This window comes from Corvus brachyrhynchos, unplaced genomic scaffold (genome assembly GCF_000691975.1).
Source record: "Corvus brachyrhynchos isolate BGI_N302 unplaced genomic scaffold, ASM69197v1 scaffold14, whole genome shotgun sequence".
NCBI classification, from domain to species: domain Eukaryota; kingdom Metazoa; phylum Chordata; class Aves; order Passeriformes; family Corvidae; genus Corvus; species Corvus brachyrhynchos.
In genome coordinates this window covers 21,758,695-21,779,849 of record NW_008239110.1, presented here as the reverse complement: position 1 = coordinate 21,779,849, position 21,155 = coordinate 21,758,695, and the positions used below count along the sequence as shown (strand labels likewise).

The 21,155-nt window shown below is 40.5% G+C and overlaps 1 protein-coding gene across 1 annotated transcript in view; it reads left to right on the top strand.

The window, feature by feature from the left end:
- Window positions 1-5,904: 5,904 nt before the first annotated feature.
- The window catches only part of CNKSR3 (CNKSR family member 3), a 31,969-nt gene continuing 16,718 nt past the window's right edge, over window positions 5,905-21,155 (top strand). Inside the window, exons 1-4 of the mRNA XM_017739430.1 lie at window positions 5,905-5,974; window positions 9,995-10,158; window positions 17,246-17,448; window positions 18,758-18,845. Coding sequence (XP_017594919.1) covers window positions 5,905-5,974; window positions 9,995-10,158; window positions 17,246-17,448; window positions 18,758-18,845 — 525 coding nt within the window. The remainder of the gene's footprint in view (window positions 5,975-9,994; window positions 10,159-17,245; window positions 17,449-18,757; window positions 18,846-21,155) is intronic.

Sequence of the window (21,155 nt, the reverse complement as noted above, 5' to 3'; positions counted from 1 at the left end):
CTCACTGTCCTTTCTTTTGTGGCATTCACTGTCTTTTTCCCAGTGTCCTAGCACTTATTAAAGAACCTTATATTCCTTAAATCCATCGTCCTAAATGCAGTCCTGCAGATGGTTCTCCCCCATATGGCACCTGTATTTCCCCAAACCTGTGCCTTGTCTGGTGTCATTTGCTGCCAGGTGGCACACTGGGGAATGTTGGTCCAGTCTGCTGTTTGCAGTGTTTCTCTGGTGCCCTGGCACACCTCCCAGAATATGCTCAGATACAGCCAGGGCACATTGGGACCCCATCATCACCTGTGGTTTTCCTCGCTTTTGCTATGGACCTGGAAGGTTTTCTGCAAGGGGCAGGTAGTATGGTGCAGGTACAGGGAGGTTGGATCAGAAGACTCCACCGTGGTGCCTTCCAACTTTACCCGTTCTGTGAATCAGAGGTGAGAAAGAAGGGGACCAGGGCTGTTGGAGAGAGGAGTGAGACAGGCAATGGGAAGAATGAGACTAAAGAGGTGGTCTCAGCTATATATAATGAATTACAGACTTGAGTCCAAATTCCATAATTTCCACAGCTTCTAGAGTTTTTGCCTCTGGAGACTGAAACAATTTCCTATTGCTGCTATGGATTAAGCTGCAATATGTATTTCACTTGAACAATAAAACAAAATTAAATTGTTTCCCTTAAAAAAAAAAATCTGGTTCTTGTAATCTCATGAATGACTCCATAGCTAACATTGGAACTATTTTATGTTCAGTGCTATTATACTTCTGTAAGCAAAATGGTAGTGTTTTAACGACTTGTTTTGAGTAAAAATTCTCCTGTAAAATGTGTGTGTTAGAATAGTGGTATAAAAAAGAAGCCACGCAACAAATTCATCATAGTTGTGTGAGTTGGAAAATTCTGGGAAATGTATTTCCTCTGCGGTTGCATTGATTTAATGAAAACATCTGTATCTGTTAGAAGCAGCAGTAAGATTTCTTTTGGGCTTCTCTTTCGGGCTGTTAATGGGTGTGAGGAAGTACACATCCCTAAGTGAGGTCTGCAGCCAGTCTAGTGAGGAGCATGTGGGGGTCTCACGATGCACGAGTCTGGTCTCAGATAGAGGAGCTCTCCTGGATAGTCACGGATGAGTCAGTCTGGTCTCTAGGGAAGCGGGTGATACCAGTGAGTGTGATGGCACCAAAGCCACACGGGGTTGTGGCCTAGGGCCCCACAGCTTTGCACAGATATCCAGTCCAGTTCTGCTGGTGAAAAGCATGACTGCATGTGTCTTCTGATACCTGCCTTCAGACTGGTGGGAATGCAATAAAACAGATTTTTTTTTTTTTTTCCTGGTGTGGCCTACTTTTCATGCCTAGGGGGAATGCCTTGTCAAACTGGAAAAGCCTTTAGTTCCTTTCTCTCTGGTTCTGGCACAGTGATCTATTTTTCAGTGTAGTGAAGTGTGTCTGACCTACTGTCTTCATGCTTGTATCTTTTTTATAAAAATACTTTTTTGGTTAAACCTGTATGGTGTTACGCTGTTTTAGGCTGTGTTCTGGTTATTTTTTCCCCTTTTCTTTTTAGATACATGACATGACATCACAACTCACTTTTCTGTAACATTACATTTCAATTTTGCCTTTAATTTGAAGTCTTAAAGCTATAATCATAAATAATAATAAATAGTCATAATAAGAACCCCCCTGTGGAAAAGGGTAGAAATAAGTTTCTCTTCCCCTACCCCCTTTTTTTTAATGCATTATCCGAAAAGGAGCTATTAAAAAGAAACAAAAGTCAACTCTGCTTAGAGTTTTAGTTGAAATTTTGGAATTAAATACCATGAACTTCTCAACTATTATAGAATTGCCTTTTTCACTGTTTATTGTATACTACCATTTCTCCATGTCAAATCTCTTTTTGGAGTTCTGATGCAAGTTCACTCATTGTCAACCAAAGGTACAATTTATAAATCAATTCACTCTAGCAATTTTCCATTTGATGTTAATATCTCAAGCTGGATTATTAAACCCATGAGAGCAGCTGTGTGATTCATGTGATTCACTGTGATCTGTTTCCTAGTATTACCAGGGTCTATTCTTTGCTGTATTTTTTTGACCAGTTGGTAAAAGCTTTGGTTCTATCTTTAAATCAATATTGCAATTCAATATTAGTGTATAGCTGTTTCTTCTTCCCCCCTATCTGCTGAACTCCAGTTACTCTATATAGAGAGTTTTGCCTTTTTGGGAAAATCTTGTGTCACTATTACAGAAAATATTAAAACCCAGAGTAGCTTTCACGTGAAGAGAGACAGTTTTCTTAAGTCTTAGAATAGGAGCTCACCATTGTCACCCTTGAGAATGGTGAGGCACTGGAACAAGATGCCCAGAGAAGTAATGGGTGCCTCATCCCTGGAAGTGTTCAGTGACAGGTTGGATGGGACTTTGAGAAGCTGGGTCTAGTGGAAGGTGTCCCTGCCCATACTGGGGGGTGGAGGGAGGGATGTGGAAATAGATGATTTTTAACGTCCCTTCCAACCCAAACCATTCTATGGTTCTAAAAGTAATTAAAAGGGAAGCTGCCATCTACATTTTGGTGCTGTGTATGGCACAGCTGTGATAGTCCTGTGTTCTGTGCTGCCTAGCTAAGTGTCCCATCCTGAATGTTTGCCAGAAAGGGGTAACTTAAGTAGTGTAAGAGGAAAGATGACACATTGTGTTTCCTTTTGTAGGCTTCCTCAAGCCTTAGACCATCTCTGCTTGAGTCTGTCAGGGTCAGACCTGACTTCTGTGGCACTTTCTTTCATGAACCTCTTCACCTTTCCCTGAACCTGTGTATGGCTGTTGAACATTCATTGCATACTGCTGTTTGAAGAATCACTCCTTTATTGCTTGTTTGGACCTGTTGCATGCTTGCTTCACTGTCTCTCTGATTCCTGTATTGGAAGAGATGATGTGCAATCAGTGTTCTTTCTGGCCACTTCTGGCTTTATAGGCGTTTATCATGTCCTTCTCCCCTAAGTATTTTCTTCTGTAAAACTTATTCCATGGCTGCTTAGTTTCCTAAAAATATTTTTGAAGGAAAATATTCAGTAAATTTTTCTGGTTTTTGTAGAGAGAAGTCTTGCCTTACAAAACTTCTGAAGTATTGGAAGCGTTCAGCAAGCTATTTGGACTCTTCCTGAACATACTTCATGACTGTGAAGTGCTAAAGCTTAGAGTTGTCCTCAGATTTACTGTCTGGACCTAGGTAATAGGCACTGCCAGAATGGTTGCAATCAGTGGCTTTGTAGGGAGGACTGATAAAAAGTGTAGCATAACACAAGGGCTGTCAGTCTGAGATTGTATCTATACTGAGCATCTAAAAGCTAAACTGTAGTCTCTGTTTCCCTTTTGGTCAGGATAGCTTACAACCCAAATTTACCAACAAATTCTTTTATTACAAGGTAAAGCTTTCAATTTTGTGTTCAAAAAAAAAAAGCTTAGGGGTTTATGGATGGATTTGAATGGAATGAATGGATTTATTTTGAGGTAATGTGAATGCATGTGTACGGAGCCTGTTTTTGCAGGCTAAATATATTAGTTGGAAATACTGAAAATAGAAACAAGTTGCAGAAGCCTTTCTGTGCAACTGTCAGTCGGGGGGGCGGGGGACAGTAAAGCACTCATCGAGGCTGAAGGCTTCACCATTTCCCTCTGTCCTGCTGTGACCTTAATGAGAGAGCTGCTCCTTGCATCCTGGCTGGCAGGCAGAGCCCAGCAATTTGTCTGGTACCATTCCTGTGTGATGGGGCAGACTGACAAGAAACTTCTGTACCATTCTGCCTGCTCTTGGCAATGCCTGTCCTCAGCAAAGCCGTACCTAGTGCCTGGTGAGGCAGCACATTGTGCCTGCTTCATTAGGATGCAGGTGCTTAGACAAAACCATAGAAGAGTTGCTTACAGTTGACTACATGAGGAGAGCTTACTTTGTAAACAACCCGGTTTAGGCAGGAGACATTTTTTCAGGGTGATAATAAGCAGCTCTTGCTCTTTGATTCTGTGTTGTTGTTTGTTTTTTTTTTAAGTGATTGATACTTCAGATGGTGATGGTGTTATGACTAATTGTGAAATTACGTGAGAGTAAAAAGTGGAATAAGGAAGTTTTTTCACATTTGTACTAGACAGTAATACAAAGATCTCTTGAAGGCATCTTCTTGGAAAACGAAGACCTTTGAGCTGTTTTCTGGCCCTTAAAAGTGGCTCACACCAGTTGATAGCTAAACTTTTGTTTTGGGAACTTTTGGAAAGATAAATGTGAAAACACTGATGATAGCTAACTGATGCCATGAAGATTTTTTGCCTTTTCTTTTATGCCCGTTATATCTTTTTTACAACTTCTGTATTCTTAGTGCTTTTTTGCCTACATTCTTGGACTTGTTTGTCAAGCTGAGAGACTAAACATTTTAGAAGCTTTGTATATAGGGATCAGTGTGCCCCAGACCCCAAGGTCCTCTCCAGAACGCATTTTGTAAACTAAGAACCATCCAGGGGAGGGCTCCTTGGGAGGGGGCTCACTTGAGCCTCTCATTGGGGAATCTTTGATAGATATGCTAATTAGTAAGACCTATAATGTTATACCAGATCTTTTAGGGTGTGCATTTCGCAGGGTGCATCTCGATGCATATGACCTGGACGTGTGCAGCTAAGGATCCTTAAAATAAATACCAAGGTAAAATCCCTTTTCCCTTTCTAACCGTGTATGACTCTTGATTTTAAGACCAGGAAAAGGCATCATAACAATCAGGCATGTGGATCCTAGAAAGTCAGTTCTTACCTAGGCTCAAATTATTAGTGAAATAAGTTTCTACTGACTGCTCCAGATTTAATTTTTTATCCTCCTTTTATAGAACCTTGAATTCCGTTGTTGAAGTCATCCCTGGTTCTGTTTATAATACTGTAGGGGGAGAATGGCATCTGATGTTCCTGTGAAAAACCTTCCCACTGTGTCCTAAATTAAAGAAAACTGTATTTATTTTCTTCTCCTTGAACTTTTCTTATTGCTTTTCACCCTGTATCTGTCCTACTGAGCTGCTTCAGCTTTTGGCTGCCTTGCAAACCCTTTTTCCTTATTTTCATTTGCCTTCTCAGGTGCTGGTTCATCTGTTTATGAAGTAGTTATTTTCTCTTTCTAGTGTTCATTTGCTGCCTTGATTCCCTCCTGCTTTTTCTTTGATTTATTTCTTCCAGTCCTGGAAATAGAAGAAATGATGGGAGGAAGCTATCACAGTGACTGTTATAAAATGATGTGGAATATGAACGATGGTATAAGGGCACATACCGTGGGGTATGCCGAAGATTCTCACAGAACAGATCGTCTTTCAATGCTTGGGAGGGATGAAGTTGATGTGTGCAAGGAATCTTTGGATACTAAAAGTGGCAAGTATATAGATCCTGAAGAGGAGACCAGAATAAGAGTGACTTTTTTAGGTGGGAAGGTCAGTTTTAAGGTGATGAGGCAAAGGTTACTTCAGCAATCCTATTCTAACCGACTGTCCAAGGTCCCAGGGATCCCCTTAATGGGATGAGGGTTGTAGTTGAACCTTGGTTCTGCCCTGAGATGCCAGGTGCTGCCTGCTTGTTATAGTCGCCCAACAGAGAGTAGAGTACATGATCATCATAATGCTTTATTTCCTTGAGACAGTGACCTCCATGTTCCTGCTACGTGAAGGAAAAGGTCTTGTACTTGTGAGTTCTTCCTCTGTTCAAGTGGCTTGTGCTCCTCCCATTTCCTGGTGTCAACTTTTGGCGTTTTATGAGCTGTCCTGAGAATCTGTTCAAGTTCTTGAATGTACGGAAAGTAATCCCTGTCACATTCCAGCTTCCCCTCCCCGTGCCTTCCTCAGTTCCTTGCCCTATCTCCTCTTCCCTGCTGTCCGCCCCCTCTGCCCTGCTATGTCGGAGTGTATAGACTCTGTGTTGACTGTGGTATCACAAGAGAAGAGAGTGAGGGAGGAAAGAAGTGGTGAGTTAGCTGTGCTTGCAATACATTAGTTAATTGCTGCTTTATGGTAGGTCAATTGTTTTGGTAAACGCAGAAGTTGAGCAGAAAGCGTGAAAGTGCTTAACGACTCTGCTCACAAAACACATCTCTCTAGTTCTGGGGAGTCAGGTATGTCCTGCTCAATGGCTGACATCTCTCGACAATAGAAATGTTAATTCTTCCTGAATAGAAAACCGATAGTTATGGCTTGGACCCAAGCCTCACCCTTAGCTCCCTCAAAGTTGTTTCTCTATTCCCCTCAATTCTTATACAAAATAACTTTCTTAATCGTGGAAACCGATTGCTATCAGTTTAATCAGAGATTGCTATCGGTACAAATCTGTAAGTGTAAGCCCTGTCCTAATGTTTTTGCATGAATGCAAGGTATTGAATGTCTTCTGGGGTGCTTTTCTTCGTGGTGGTTATTTTAGACAGAAAAGTCTAGACAGTTCTTAGGATCTATTGCACATCTCTACACCTGCCAAAATTTGGGAGGGAGTTGTGTTCAAATTACACTGCTGTTCCTCAGAAATGTTTTCACAACATGCATAACACTAACTGGACTAGTCTGCCTCTCGCTCTTCTTCCCCCAAAAAATCTCTGCTACTAGTGTTCTAAAACTTGAATAATATTCTGCAATTGCTATTTTTATTTCTACCTTTCCTCATTCTCTAACAATTATGTAAATAGGAAGGACATACTTTTGTGCATGGTTTTGTTGTATGTCAAGAAAAAATGTGAAGATTTCACATATATGATTGAGGCAAGTGCTTTTTAAAAACACTTTTGAGTCTAAAATGAATAGATTAGCTTTGAGAAAGGCTCTTCAGTGGATAAAGGAGATAAATATAGATACCTTTTTCAATGTCAGTCTTAATTGTATTTTTTTTCAAAAATACAGAAAACTACTTTCTTGCTTGAACCTGCTAATAGTGCACTTACTGGCATGTAAGAAAGTATCTTTCTAAGTAATGTAAGAAATTATCTAAGTAATTTCGACTTGCTTTTTATAGTTTTTTTTCATCTAAGTTCTTCAGCAGTATCTGGACATTGCAATCAGCAATACCAAGTCTCCATAAGGCTCTGAAGTTCATGGAGAAAATACATGGAAACAATATAGATGTTTGGAATAAGGAAAAAACGAGCTACTAGACTACTAGTGACATTTGAAGGCTGGTTTTAAAACTTTGCTTAAATATTATTAAAATTTATTGAACTGGGTCATGAGTCCTTTTTCCTCCTTTCTCCCTTCCCTCTTTGGAAGTGTGGTTTGCACACGATGCTTTTGATTTGCGTATGATGTTTAAACATTTCATTCATATGATGGAAAATTAAACGATAGGCTATAAAATGTGGTTGCAATCTCAATTAAAATGTTTAATATTTCCTGCTGTGTTTCTCAGTAAAAGTAATAACAATGTTTCTAATTTTGGTAAGCTCATCTTAAACTATCTACCAATACATGAGTTTATGGGTCTGTCTTCACTTCCTGTTTTGCATAGTTTTGGTCACTTAATCTTAAATACTTGTCTAGCTGAGCAGCTGTGCCACTGTGTTGGCTGTTCTGAGTCAAAGTTTGTGCAATTTTGCAATATCTTATTTTATAAAATATAGTCCTACAGTTTGATTGTAAAAATATTGTTTTTAAGGACTCTTAATTAAAATTTTTTATAAAAGTAGCCTTTCAAGTTGTAGTAGACCTTCAAGAATGGGCAAGCATGAGTTAAAGCACAGGCAGCTAAAAGCCACAGTTGTGTTTCTTGGGGAGGATATATACATCTGAGTCTCCATGTTTTAGTAGAGAATGGAGTTCTAGAAAGGATAGCAGGCAAAAACTACACTACATCAAAAAAACCTTAAAAAGTAAAATCTTAACTGCATGCTGAGTGAAGTTTTTTTTATTTTAGGTGTTTGTGTAGTTTGTACTGGAAACTATGGGCTTACAAGAGCAAATGATGGGAAACAGTTGTCTGCAAGGCAGCAATAAAAATTGGGAATGCCAAATATGTGCACTGTATGTCAGCCTTGGTTGTGAATTTCTTTGACAAAATAAATTGTTAAACAATGAAGGCCAGGTTTTTTTTATTATTTTTCCTGGGAAAAGAGTTTGTATAGCCTAAGGGGGAATTTGGTGCCTGTGGGAAAGAGAACAGTGGGCTCAATTTACAAAATTTGTGCAGCTTTGTGAAGACATAAGGGAAGAAACAAGAGTGCACCCTGAACAACTGTAGCCCTGGGAGACTCTGCTAGTCTTGCATGCGGGTTTTCCCGTTCATAATTGTGCTTAAAAATCAAGCTGCGTGCACTGGTAGCTCTGCACTGGGAGGAGTCGAGCTTGTTCAGCCAGATGTTGATTTGCTCTAATAATTAAGCTTACCCGACTCATGTAAAGGGGTGTCTCTGTCCTCATTAACTTGAAAAGGCAAGTGGTGTGCGTTCAGCCAGCCTGTGCCTTTGGGAGCCCATCCTCTGCACATCTGCTGTGAGCAGGCACTGCAAGGGAGCAGTGGCTGCTCGTGCCGCTGTTTGGAAGTGAGTATGGGACTCCTCAAACCCCCTTTGGGATTTGTATCAAGTGTTTTCTTGGTGGTAGTGTGTGCTGGGAGTGCTTGTTTTGCAGGCTGCTGCTGCGGCTCCACAAGTGGAACTGAGTGCTGGTCTTTTGGCTCTCATTTCTGTGTAGTTCAGGATGCTGTTCGTGTTTCTCATCTGCTGTGTTCGGTATCCTGTCCATCTCAATGGTTTCCTTTTGAGTCAGCGTTGTGCATAAACATCCTTTATTCAACTAAAGGCTCACCTCCTTTTAAAAAGGAATGGTGAAACAATGTAGCTGTTGTGGAGCATGCAAAGTAGATGTCAAATGTGTAATCTGAATTTTTGCTCATGTCAACTGTTTTAAATGAATGTGGTGTATTCCTATGAAACAGACCTGACTGGGGCTGTTCCTTTTGCTCCACCCAGTATGTTGAAGGGGAGCAGAGTAACAAGAGCACCGCAACATCTTTAAAATGACACATCCATCCAAATTCCCCCCCCAAGATTGTTGCTGCTCGCAGGCTCTTAAACAGCAGAGGAAATAAGAATGCACAAGGAAACAGGATTAACACATGAAGCTTAGTAAAATTAGATGAAAACCAGAAACACTTTCTGTAATCACTTGGGAAAACCTACTGTAGAGAACAGGATCATAGAATCACTGTTTAAAGTGAGGATTTGGGGGATATTACTGGGACAAAATAGTCTAAACTGTTTTAAAAACACTTCAAGATAGAAAAATGAATTAGATTTCTTACTGGTGTGTGTTGTTGACCCTTAGCAAGGGGAAGCAATAGCTACTTCAGGAAGCTACAGGGCCTTATAAATCAAGGTAATAATGAGACTTGAACCAAACATCCTTTTGATTGCTTTGCCTTTGTGTTTTATTTTTTTGTTAATTTTCCTTGTCATTTTATGCTTTTGTTTTTTTGCTTGATTAACTAGGCTTTGGGCAAGATCTTTGCCCTTGCCTTGGATTTTTTTTTTCTTTTTTTTGACAGTTGTTATTTTTTTGTTGTTGCTCTGGATGCCTCTCAGGGTTTGGGTTACCCTGATGTGTATGTCCCTTGGTCACTTTACCTGTGCAGACAACAAAGGTACATTCTTACTGGCTGAGCTTGATCCACAAGGACCAGGCAGGTTGTGCATTGACTTAGGTAACCTAAAGATCCCCATAATTTATGTGCCCTGTTTCTGTGCTCCTGTGGTACAACCTCAGTCACACTGCAAATTTATTTCATAATTTTGCATTGTACACTGTACGAACTTAAAATTTCTTCCTTTTGCAAGGTGGTTTTTTTGTGGGTTTTCTTTGTTGTGTTATATTTTTTTGGTTGTTGTTTTTTTGTGGTGGTGATTTTCTTTTTTTTTGTGTATGTGTGGTTTTTTTTTCTTTTGTTTTTGTTTTCCTTTTGTTTTGTTTGTTCGTTTCTGATGCCCCCTTGTCTCTCTTTTGTGTTTTGGTAGGCCTGGATGATTGCCTGCAGCAGTATGTCCATAAATTTGAACGGGAGAAGATAAATGGTGAACAGCTGTTACAGATTTCTCACCAGGACCTTGAAGACTTAGGTATCTCAAGGATTGGACACCAGGAACTGGTTCTAGAGGCTGTGGATCTCCTGTGTGCACTGGTTAGTTAAGTAGTGAATAGATATGCAAAGAATTCCTTAAAGTGCTTTTTTGGGTGAATAACCAAAGCAAGATTGACGAAACCAGAATACCTTTGTCTCTTGCTTTCTGTTACACATCACAATAGAAGAAAACAGTAAGGATTTGTTTAATTCTTGCAAGTTTTGTATTAATAGCTCATTAACTTTTTCCTGATAAGAGGCAACTTTAATTCATTTGGTTGCACTTCCAAAGGAAGATGTCTGAATGACATTGTTAGATCTTGTGGCTCCTGTCAGTGAACAGTTTGTCTCAGAAGACAGAAGGCACACTGTTGAAATGACAGGTGATAGAAGTTCCTCACATCAGTTGAAATGGGTTTAGGGTAGTTCTGTAACAAACATAGGAAGTGAAGAAAAACTAATTCTTGAAATGAGGAATGTTTAGCCACCTCAGTTACAGTCTAGTTGAACTCTCATTGGATTCAGAACTTAAGCTGTTCCTTTGTCCTACTCCTGATATATAACTGCAGATACTTTGAAAACAAACATTTTCTGAAAAGAATAAATATATATTGGATTGTTTTACTAGCACAGGCTTTATTTAAAAGCCATAGTTTGGTCACAGTCTTGAAGGCGTGTTTGATGTAATGCAGTGTAATGAGCACCAGAGGTATATGTAATTACATCAGGGAGGAGGGTGGGAAAGCCTGCCTGATGCTTCCTTGGCCAGCACTGGCCTGTCTTCCCTACATTAGGCAAGGCTTGCAGCACCAAGCATATGTTTCTTAAATGGAGAGTCTTTATTGCCTGTGTGATATGTGCTTTATTTGCTGCAGAGAGGTGCTACAGGGAGTGTTCCTACTCCACAACCTGCAGCAAATTGTACTGAAAGAGGCATATGTAATGAAATCTCTTCAAATGATCTAAAATGATTCTCAGAGTTACTCTTATACTTGAAAGACATTTTATTTCCTTTATGTATTTGATCTACCAAAAATTTTTAACATTAACTTGAAAACCTAATAGAAGAATGTAACTGGACTGAAAAGCAGTTAATGGTGTGGGAAAGAACTTGTTGGGCAAGTGCAGGGGTCTGGTGAGTTAGTAAATGTAGTGTGGGCTGTCTGTGGTCCTGACTGAAGTAATCTATGTGGCAGTCCCCAAAGGCACTATTTTATTCTCTTAAAAAAATTAGAATAAAGTGAACAAAGCTGGACAACTGCCAGAACCTAAAGCTGTCGTTTATCTCCTACAATTTCCTTCTAATTTCCTTTGTAGACAAAAGTTTTGACCTCAGACCCATTTCTGGAAATCCTTTGTGAAATGCAGCTCAAGTTAATGCATTGGACAGATACTGCATATTACAGCTGAAATGTCCTTGTTCCCTTTCTAAGAGGTGAAGGAAGAATTCCCGTATTTTCAGTATGCCCTTTGCCACCTTCTTGATGCCTGTTCCCTTGAGTTTTTGGAATTGCATAGAATCACTACTGATTTTGTTTCCAAGGGGTTACTAAACGCTAGTGACAGCTAATTTTTTTTGTTGTTTCTTCTTTTTGTGCAGGAGAGAGTTTTTCTGATTCCACTGTGTTAGTTCTTTGGAAGTGGGAATGTTTATTGTTTAGTGACTGTTTTGTACGTATGCTGACACTTTCCCAACTTTTGGGGCCTTGCAAGCAAAGGAACTATTTTTTTGACTTTTTCTTTTTTTCTCTTTTTTTTTTTCTTCTTTTTTCTTCCCCCTTTTTTGACCCCACTGGCACCCCCACTATTCTGTAAGCTCACACAGTGGAAATGTGGCATTGTCTGGGCCAGCCTGATGTGACTCTTTGAAGGTTGTCATTCTTGGCGGACAAAGGCTGAGAGGGGGTTTTGGTGGTTTCCCAGTCCTGGAGTTCTCTAGAAGAATTTCCTTTTTTATCTAGTTTTGCTTTGGCAGTTTCCCAGCTGAGTTTCCTTCAGATCAGTGCTTTGGTTCCCTCACACCACAAGAACACATGTGGCTCTAAATACAGTGAGGAAACTCTCTTTGGAACATCTTCCTCCTGCAGTATCTCTTTTCAAGCATTCACCACCATTCCAGCCTCAGTAATCAGTCACTAAATAAAAAGTGAACATAGTCCTTTCCTTGAGAAAGGACACCAAATGCACCTGATTTTTAAATTTAGGTTTTATGGGGGTTGGATACTATTTGGCAGCACTGAGCTAAAAATATGACAGTAAGTTTCTGGTGTGAAAGAGAAATTAATGCATCTTTCTCTACTGCTTTGGTGATGAAGCAGTGTTCCCTCATGTCCTCGTAGCAGTGGCTGCATATGCAGCGTCCTGAAGAGTCAGCAGGAGAGTGTGGACTGGGATAGAAAATGAAGGTTTCCTCTGAGCACACATTTCTGTTACTCTTGAGCTGGTCTAATAGAGTTTTCTGAGCAGGTATTGAAGACTTTTTTGAGGAATTTAGAGGATATGTCAAAGGACCTGAATTCCCCATAGGGGGAAAAAAGTCATCAACTTTCAGCTTTTTGTGGGTAGTATCTGCTTGGTGTGTGGGGGGGAAAGGGATAGAAGAAAGATCATGTTTCCTTATTGATTGAAGTATTTGGGGAAGGGGGGAACAAACATACATAACTTTGCTTTTCAAACCACAAAAGCAGGGACAGAAAACAAGCCTTTGAGGGCTCAATGAATATAAAACAATGCAAGCAGGAAACTATGAAAATATTTTCACTTTTAATGTGTTCTTTGGATTTGATTTCTGAATCTTTGCCTACACTGTATGATGGGAGCATTTGGAAACAAAAAAGCAGTGGATTTTTCTTGAAGTTAGAATGAAGACCTACTAATTGTATACAATTAAAAAAACCAAACCCTGAAAAAACCCATAAACCAAAAAAGAACATAGTCGTGCCTTTGATAATTTCACTGGTAGTAATGTTCTGCCAGCATATTTGCAGTGTAACAAAATATAACATCATAGCATGAAATAAAACATGCATATGTGAAGACTTACCCTTTAGGCCCTAATCATTGTCAAAGGGTATCTGTGCACTGACACATAAGATTTCATTTTTTTTGAGGTTTCAAATTATGTGTTGTTTATTAGGAAATTTGCTACTCCAAAGGATTTTTTAGAACACATTTTTGTTAAAAGGAAGAGAGCAAGAATGGGTGACTGTGACAGTACCTTGTGTTAACTCTACTGTTTATATAGGCCTGTAGTGACTTGGATCAGCTTCTGAGCCAGCATTTGAACTGGTTTTATTCATTTTTTTTCCCAGAGCAGGTTTTCAGTTCAGTCAGCCAGCATGTCCAACTCATAACATTGCAGCATGTGAACATGGCTGTGAAAGGGAAGGGGATTCTGCCCCTAGGCAGTGGCAGAGCTCTTCATCAGGCCAGTTCATCTTTGAAATAACTGCTCTGCTTTTTTGACTTCAGTTAGTGGTTTGTTTTTGTTTTTTTTTTTCTTGTTATGTTGGCTGCCCGACCTTGAGCCATCATTTGGTTAAATTAGTTTTTCTCATTAAATGTGATGGAGTTTAGAAGGAGTGCTCTCATGTCCTCTCTCCTGCACGTGTGGGTGCTGCCTCTCCTCCAGCCCTGCATATGGCTCCCCAGGTTAATGAGTAATAGCCTGGGAATGTTTGACATTGGGTGCTCTTGACCGCTGGCTTCAGCCTGTGTTTAGATTAAAACAACTTTGATGTTTAAAATCGGGAGCGATAGTAAAATGTAACCTCTTCTTTGGTTCATGAGCAACATCTAAAACCTTTTGGTTGCTTAAATAATAATTTGTTAACTCTTGTAGCCTTAGTCCTGTGGAAATATTTCAAGAAAAGCCTGCTAAGATTTTCACTTCAGCTATGTGTCACTGAAGGCTATTTGGTGTGCTGCCACAATATCAACATTCCTATCTGTTGTGAATTGGGGCTACAGTTCTATGACAAGTTAAATTAATCCAAGTCAGCTGCTGTCTCCACCCCCTCCTGTCCTCTGATTAGTGATCTTTTGTGCTTGCACTCACCTGACCCTGAAGTGAGTTACTTCAGGGAGCTAAACCAAGGGATTAGATTTCTTTGTATTGTTTAGATCCCCAAGCTAGCCCTCCCAAGAGACTGGACCTTGCAAGTGAAGGAGCAGGAATAGTTGGTGATATGAGAGCTGGTCAAGACACTTTCAGCTTGGATAGAAGCATTGCTATACCTGGTGAAGGGGCAAAATGCTTTATGTGTATCAGAGCAGACAGGTGAGGAGACTGGCTTGCCCGTGGAGCAGAGGTCACTTGGGTTGTGATGATGCATATTTCCAGGAAAGTTCATCCATGAGGGATGATGCAGAGTTGGATAATTTGGTGTCCTGGTACTGAAGAGCTGCATACCCTGTCTTGTGCTGCATAGGTGTAGTGCTTTCCTAGGGCACAAACTGCTGGTTTAGCAGTGGACGTGCACTCTGTAGACTCCTTGGGGGAAGCGTAGGAGAGCTTAGAGCAGGGACCTAGAGCTTGGCTGTGATGTGGCTCCTGAGAGTCTGTTGGGGACACCAGTTGCAGTTATGAGCTGGCATCCCTAGAGGCAACACGTGTTGCTGAAGTCTCCCTCAAAACTCAGAACTACTTGACAGAATTATTTAAAAACTACCTGAACTGGAAGAGTCGCACCAGGCTCACCTGTGGTATGAATAAAGTGAAAGAGGTGTGATAAGGGGTATGTGAATGTTTAAGGCCAAGTCCAAAATCTTACCTGGTATATCAACACGTGTCCTCTTAAATGCTGGTGCCATCTCTAATCTCAAACACCCACAGGTAGTTGGCACAGTTTTTGCACCTGAATGACAGAGGGAATGATCTGGAGATACTTAATTATATGAAAACTTTCAAGTTCTGATCAGAGTGATTAGGTGGTTATACCTCTGCACAGGAAAAATATTTTCTGTTTTCTGTCCCTTTGTGAAAGCAGGGGCTCAGCATCCTCTACTTCCCCTCTTTAAGGGGAGGAATTCTGATACGTGGCTGCTTTCTTGTGGTCGTAGGAATTTGCCCCACATCCAGATGTGTTTGTGGAAAAGTATTCCTTCAAGTAGACTAATATCCAATCCTCTGAGAGGAGGAAAAAACTAACTGCAAGAAATGCATCCAAATAATGCTCTGTGGTGCTGGGGGTCTTTTTGTGTTTTGTTGTTGTTTTTATTAAAATTAAAAGGTGGTAAGTTCACACATCTCAGTGTGTGAGTACTTTAAAATTGTTTAGTAATCCAGATCTTTCCCTTTCTGTGATCCTGGAAAATTTAAGGATATCCTTTGCATTTTTTAAAATTGAACACATCCTTTCAACCCCTACTCCTGGCTGCACATGAAGGGTATTTCCTTGCCAAGAGGTGGAGGAGGGAGGCACTTTTGTAACTTACACCCACTGGGATCTTATCCATAGGAGGTAGTAGTATTTTAAAGGTAGCTGCATAGCTGAAACCTCTCCGTACTCTGTGGAGGTGTGTTTCTTTGGGTCAAAGATTCTGTCTCACATTTTGTAAATGACTTAATCTGAAATATTCCAGCCTGTTTTACAGATGCTTCACCCTGGAGGGAATGGAGGCACAAGCCAGCAGTTTGCCCTAGCAGCATCCTGGTCTGCATTAATGGGAGAGGGAGGGGACCCTTTAGTCTCATTCATTAGTCTAAATAGGCCCCCTGCCCCTAAGTACAGGAAAGGTAAGAGCAAGCTCAGTGGAGGGCTGGAGTGAGCTTGGTGAGGGCTGGAGTACTTGCCCTTGAGGAGAGGCTGAGGGACTGGGACTTCTTCAGCCTGGGAAAGAGATGGCTCCAGGGAGGTCCAGCAGCAGATCCCCAGCACCCACCATGGTGGGTAACAGTTGTCAGGATGGGCTGTGCATGGTGGAAGCTGAAACAAGAGGTTCAGGCTGGATATAAGGAAACATTTTCTTACTCTGAGGACAGTCAGACCAGGTGGATCAGGCTGCCCAGAGAGGTTGTGCAGTCTCTGTCCTTGGAGATTTTCAAGACCTGAGAAGACAAAATCCCGAATAAGCTGGTCTGAGCTCACAGTTGAGCCTGCTGTGAGCAGGAGGTTGGTCTGAGACCTCTGAAGCTCCCCTTCAGCCTCGGCGGTGCTGTGATCCTGAGTGGAGGTATTAGGAACTCCTGGAAAATAGGAATTGAATGGAATTAAAATTTGCTTTAGTTGGTTTAGATTTTTGAGTGGGAAAGTAGAAAGAGTAGTTATTTGTCTTGGTTTGGTACCCAAGGCAATTGTCACCCCAAGACAATAGTATATCTGACTGAACTATGGAACTTGGAGGTTAGTTGCAAGGATCTGCAGCGGCAAAAGAGTAGAGAAGCACAGGGATCTTATATTTTTTTCTGTTTGTTTTGTTCTGGTGGGGGTGGGGTTTTTTTGTTGTTTTGTTGTTGGTTTATTTTTCCCTCAAGAAAAGTAGGAATTTGAATTTATGAAGTTGAAGTTGTAGGCAAGAGTCAGATTTTTTTTTTTTTAGATTTTGTAAATGAGTGAGAAATATGATGTCTAAAAATGGGTTTAATTACCATGTATAATGTTAATGCTGTCCTCAAACTTGCAAATAATTGCACTGTTGTAGTCAAGGAGCACAGCTACTGAAAACTTGTGATCCAAATATTTACTCAAGCTTTTGATTGCAAAATTTCATTTGCTTCCTGTTGGTGTTTTCATCTCTTACCAGATTTAACTTATGTTTAGTTGTGAATGAAATGTTCCTTCAGTGTTTATTTACCACAGGATAGAAAACATTTTAAGAAAAAAAAAAAGCTTGCTCTTCTTTAACAAAAACAACACAATCCTGTTATTAACAAGTAAGTGATATCTGTTAGGATGTTGGGACTTCATTCTGATGAAAAAGTGTCCTTAAATCTTATTAATGTCAGAAATTGAGGTTTGGCACCCACAAAAGTATTCTTTAGTGGCTATAGTGCAGAACAAATCTTAGAAGGTATTTTTGCCAAAACCCATGAGAAAGTTGTGCAAATCCTCAAGACTTTTTGTCCCATATGAGCTTTTAACTTGTGGTATGATAAATAGGAGAACTCAACAAGGATATTTATCAAGCTTAATAATATTCCTTGCAGAACTATGGCCTTGAAACAGACAATATGAAGAACCTGGTTCTCAAGCTGCGAGGGTCATCCAACAATCTGCAAAATTACATCAGCAGCCGTAGGAAAAGTTCAAATTATGATGGAAATACCTCTCGCAAGCCCCCGACTGACTTCCTTACTTCTGTCGTAGAGCTTATTGGTGCTGCTAAGGCCTTGCTTGCATGGTTGGACAGGTAAGAATAAAATGGTCATATTTTAATTTGCTGCTCTAATGAATTGCTTCTCCTTGTAGGGCAATTCCTAGATGCTTGGGTGGAAAGATCTTGATGTCACTAACCCCCTTTTTTGGTGTTGCTAGAAGGCCTCTAGTGGATAAATTTAACCTAGGGTATCTATTCTTGCACTTCCACTCTTGCTAGAACAAATAAATCTGTTAACATTGCACACAAACTGGTATTTATAAAAGTTTGAGCGTTCCCTTCTAGGTCAGTTTCTCATACACATGGTTTTCCCAGCTTCTAAATTATTTGTCATTGGCAAGTCCCTTCCTGAAAGATTTTTTAATGTTCTGCTGAAATCACAGCCTTAGCTATGTGATTTGAAAACTGAACAATGGGAAAGATTATCCTTCTGCTGTTTTGTCTTCTCTTTTTTTTGTCTTATTTAATTGTTTTTTTTGCCTGGAAAGAGCCAGAGTTATTTTGTTACACCTGCAGCAGGTCAGATGCTGGCAGGGGTACAGTCCACAGTAACAGATGAACACAAATTCTCCAAGCCCTTGCTAGCTCTCCTGAGAAGGGAAGTTAGGAGGATAACTGCGCAGGGACTGGCAGCAAGGAGCACTTTTATCCTTTATCCTGCTCTCAAGTAAGGAGTTGGTCTGTGTCCAGGCAGTGATGTTAACAGTTTGTGCCTCTCACCTGGTCCTCTCCTCTCACTCTGTTGCTGGCAGCTCACCCTAAATTTTTTTCTGAAACTCACAGCCAGCAAATTGCTGGCTTGTCCATTTTCAAACTGCTGTAGTTACTTCTCAGCCCCTCTTCTAGGTTTTGTAGCTGTCTGAAGGGTCAGATGTAGGACTCTACAGGCCCTAAAGCTGCCCTACCTGTGATGCTTCTTCTCTAAGTCTTGCTGCACCTCTGTGTGTAAAATGTGAAAACCATTTTTCTTCTTCTGGAGAATTGTTTTTTCCTTGTCCAGTCAGAAAGTTGGAGGTTTACTCACTGGTAAACCCAAGGGTGTGATTTTTACACCACCGTATCATTTGACTTCAGCTTGCAAGTGAGAGAACTGCAGTTTGGCAAACCGACCATTTCTTCTGGTTCTGCTCTCTGAACTTGCTTACCACAGGGCTAGACAATTCCCAGTTTTGTGAGTGGAGCAGGACTATGCAGTCAGGAATACTTAAATTGTAAAACTACCCTCACACTTGTGCTAATGTCAGAGTTGCAGCACTTACTCCCATATGCTCTTCCTCACTGATAAGATGGGATGGGAGAAGGCTAGTCCCTCCAATCTAAGGAGAATTTTCTCTTGTTGTAGGACCCCATTTACAGGTATTGCTGACTTTTCATCAATGAAGAACAGAATCATTCAGCTCTGCTTGGACCTCACTACTACTGTTCAGAAGGTCAGCTGATTTCTTTTCCTTTCTGCTTTCCAAAAGGGAAGGAAAGGGGATGTTTGGGGAAGTAATGTGCTTGCTTTGTGCTGAGTAATAATGAAAGGCAGTTCTGGGAATGACAGCTTACTTTTAACTTGGAACGTCCCTGAAGGTCAGTGTCAGTTGTTTGTGTTTCTGAGTTGTGGTGTTTTTTGTTGTTCCCCCTGCCCCTGAATTTAATTACCAATTTTGGTATTGCTGGCTGTATGTTAAGTGACTGCAGCTTAAAGGATACTCATATTTTCTTGAGCTTTACTGGAAAGAGGCTTAGTCTTTGAAATGGTTGATCTGCATGTGAAGACTTTCACATTCCAAGCAGCATGTTGAAAAACCGTTATCAGTGCTAACTCTAAACAAAAATGTGGCTCTATTGGTTTTTCTACCTATGCTTGCAGACTCCATAGATCTTGTCCCATGCAGAATGTTTTAGCCATCAAATGGGAAATGCTGCATGTAATGGAAGGAGCAAGTCCCACTAGCCTGGCTGTTTCTGCCACTACTGCAAGACTACAGTATTTTTAAAAACTTTATTTACCAGCTGTATGATGAGTGCTTGTACAGATAACATCTAAAAGGACATGTAGCAACTGTGACAATCTTGGCAATTGGCATAATTTTGCTGTCTGATAATGCTGCCTGTCTTTGAGACTGTTCTGAGAGCGTGGCACTGCTTTGGCTATGAAGCACTGTGTGCACACTTCAGTGACTGCCAAACTTGCTCATAACCATTATTCTGTGCCCCTACAATGTTCAAACTCTGAAGGACCATGCCCTGTGACATGCGTAGTTCCCTCCCCATCCTGAAGGGATGATGTCAAAGGACAGAAACATCCTGAGCTGTCAAGCTGTGGTGGCACCCAATTATGTCAGTTGTGTCATTGTGAAAGGATGGGGTCTGGGTGCTCCAAGGTGCACATACCCACTGCTCAATGCTCTTCTTGCTGGGGTGTTCCGTGTGCAATGCACAGCCAGTGATTTACAGCTACAGATATGCAGATTGTGCAGTAAAACAGTGTTTCTAGCAGCAGGTGGTGTTCACCCAAGAGTGCTACAGGAACTCAGATATGAGATTGCTGAATGTATTAATAAAACTGCTAAAAATGGTGTCTAATCTTTTGGTTAGATCAGCCTTTGATGGCAGGGGAATGGAGGTTGTGAACACAACCCTGGCCTTTTAAAAAATGTCAGACTACTTCTCTGCCAATTTGATATGAGCTATAATAAAGAACGGGGTTGGTGCACAGGAGAAAAAGCATTAATGAGGGAAGAACCAGCATGATTTTGTCCTGGGATGGTGCACATATGCTCAAATAGTCTGAAGGAGTCTGCTGATGTGGAAAAGTGATACAGTTGAAAAATCTTTAGGAGGATTTTTAGACTTCAAAGGAATTTCTTATTAAGGTATAGACTATAGGAACAGGTGGTCAGTCCTAATGGTGAAGAAGAGGCCAGAGTGGCTCTCGTGGAACCAATGCTGCTCTGCATAATCATAAATGGTGTATAAAAGTGAGTGAATAATAAGTAAGGCAGGAGTGCAAGAAGATTCTAGTTAACTTTGATGATGGCTATATAGATTCAAGGACAGGACTTTACTCCACTTAAAGTTCTATGTCAAACTTTAAGATTGAAATAATTAACAGTGTAAACAGAAATGAGTAGGAGCAGAAGGACGTTGCAATATTGAGCATTTTGGCTGCATGATGATAGGTGGCATTTGCTATTGATTTGTGCAGATGTATTTAGCAGAGAAAAGCAGGGGAAAGCCTTCCACACACTTCTCCAACATGACTCATTCTTAAGCTTATTAAAATGCTTGGGGGTTTTCTCCTTGTAGATATTGTAAATCTTGTTTTATTATTTATGTGCTGTTTTAACTTTTTAATCTGAGAATAATATCATTCTCCAGTTCAGTACTTCTTGCAGAAAACAGTGATGACTTTTGTAGTTTGTTACATGAACAGTAGTTTGTAGTTTGTTTCAGTTCAAAGACTTTTATACCTGGGCTGTGTAAATAATGCCTTTTGCGCAGTCCTCTGCCCTTCAGGAATGTCATTGATAGCATATTTTAATAAATTCACTTTCCCTTCTATTTTTAACAATATGCTTTAGATCCATTTTGATGCCTGGGACAGAGGAGTACCTGAGTTGTGGTTTATGTAAGGCAAACACATCTGCCTGGCCTTCTGAGAATCTGATTTTATTTGTGCAGGGTTCTGCTTTTCTGGAAAAGTCAGCTGCTGTAATTGAATCCTACATTCTCTCAGTTTTCAAGGTTTA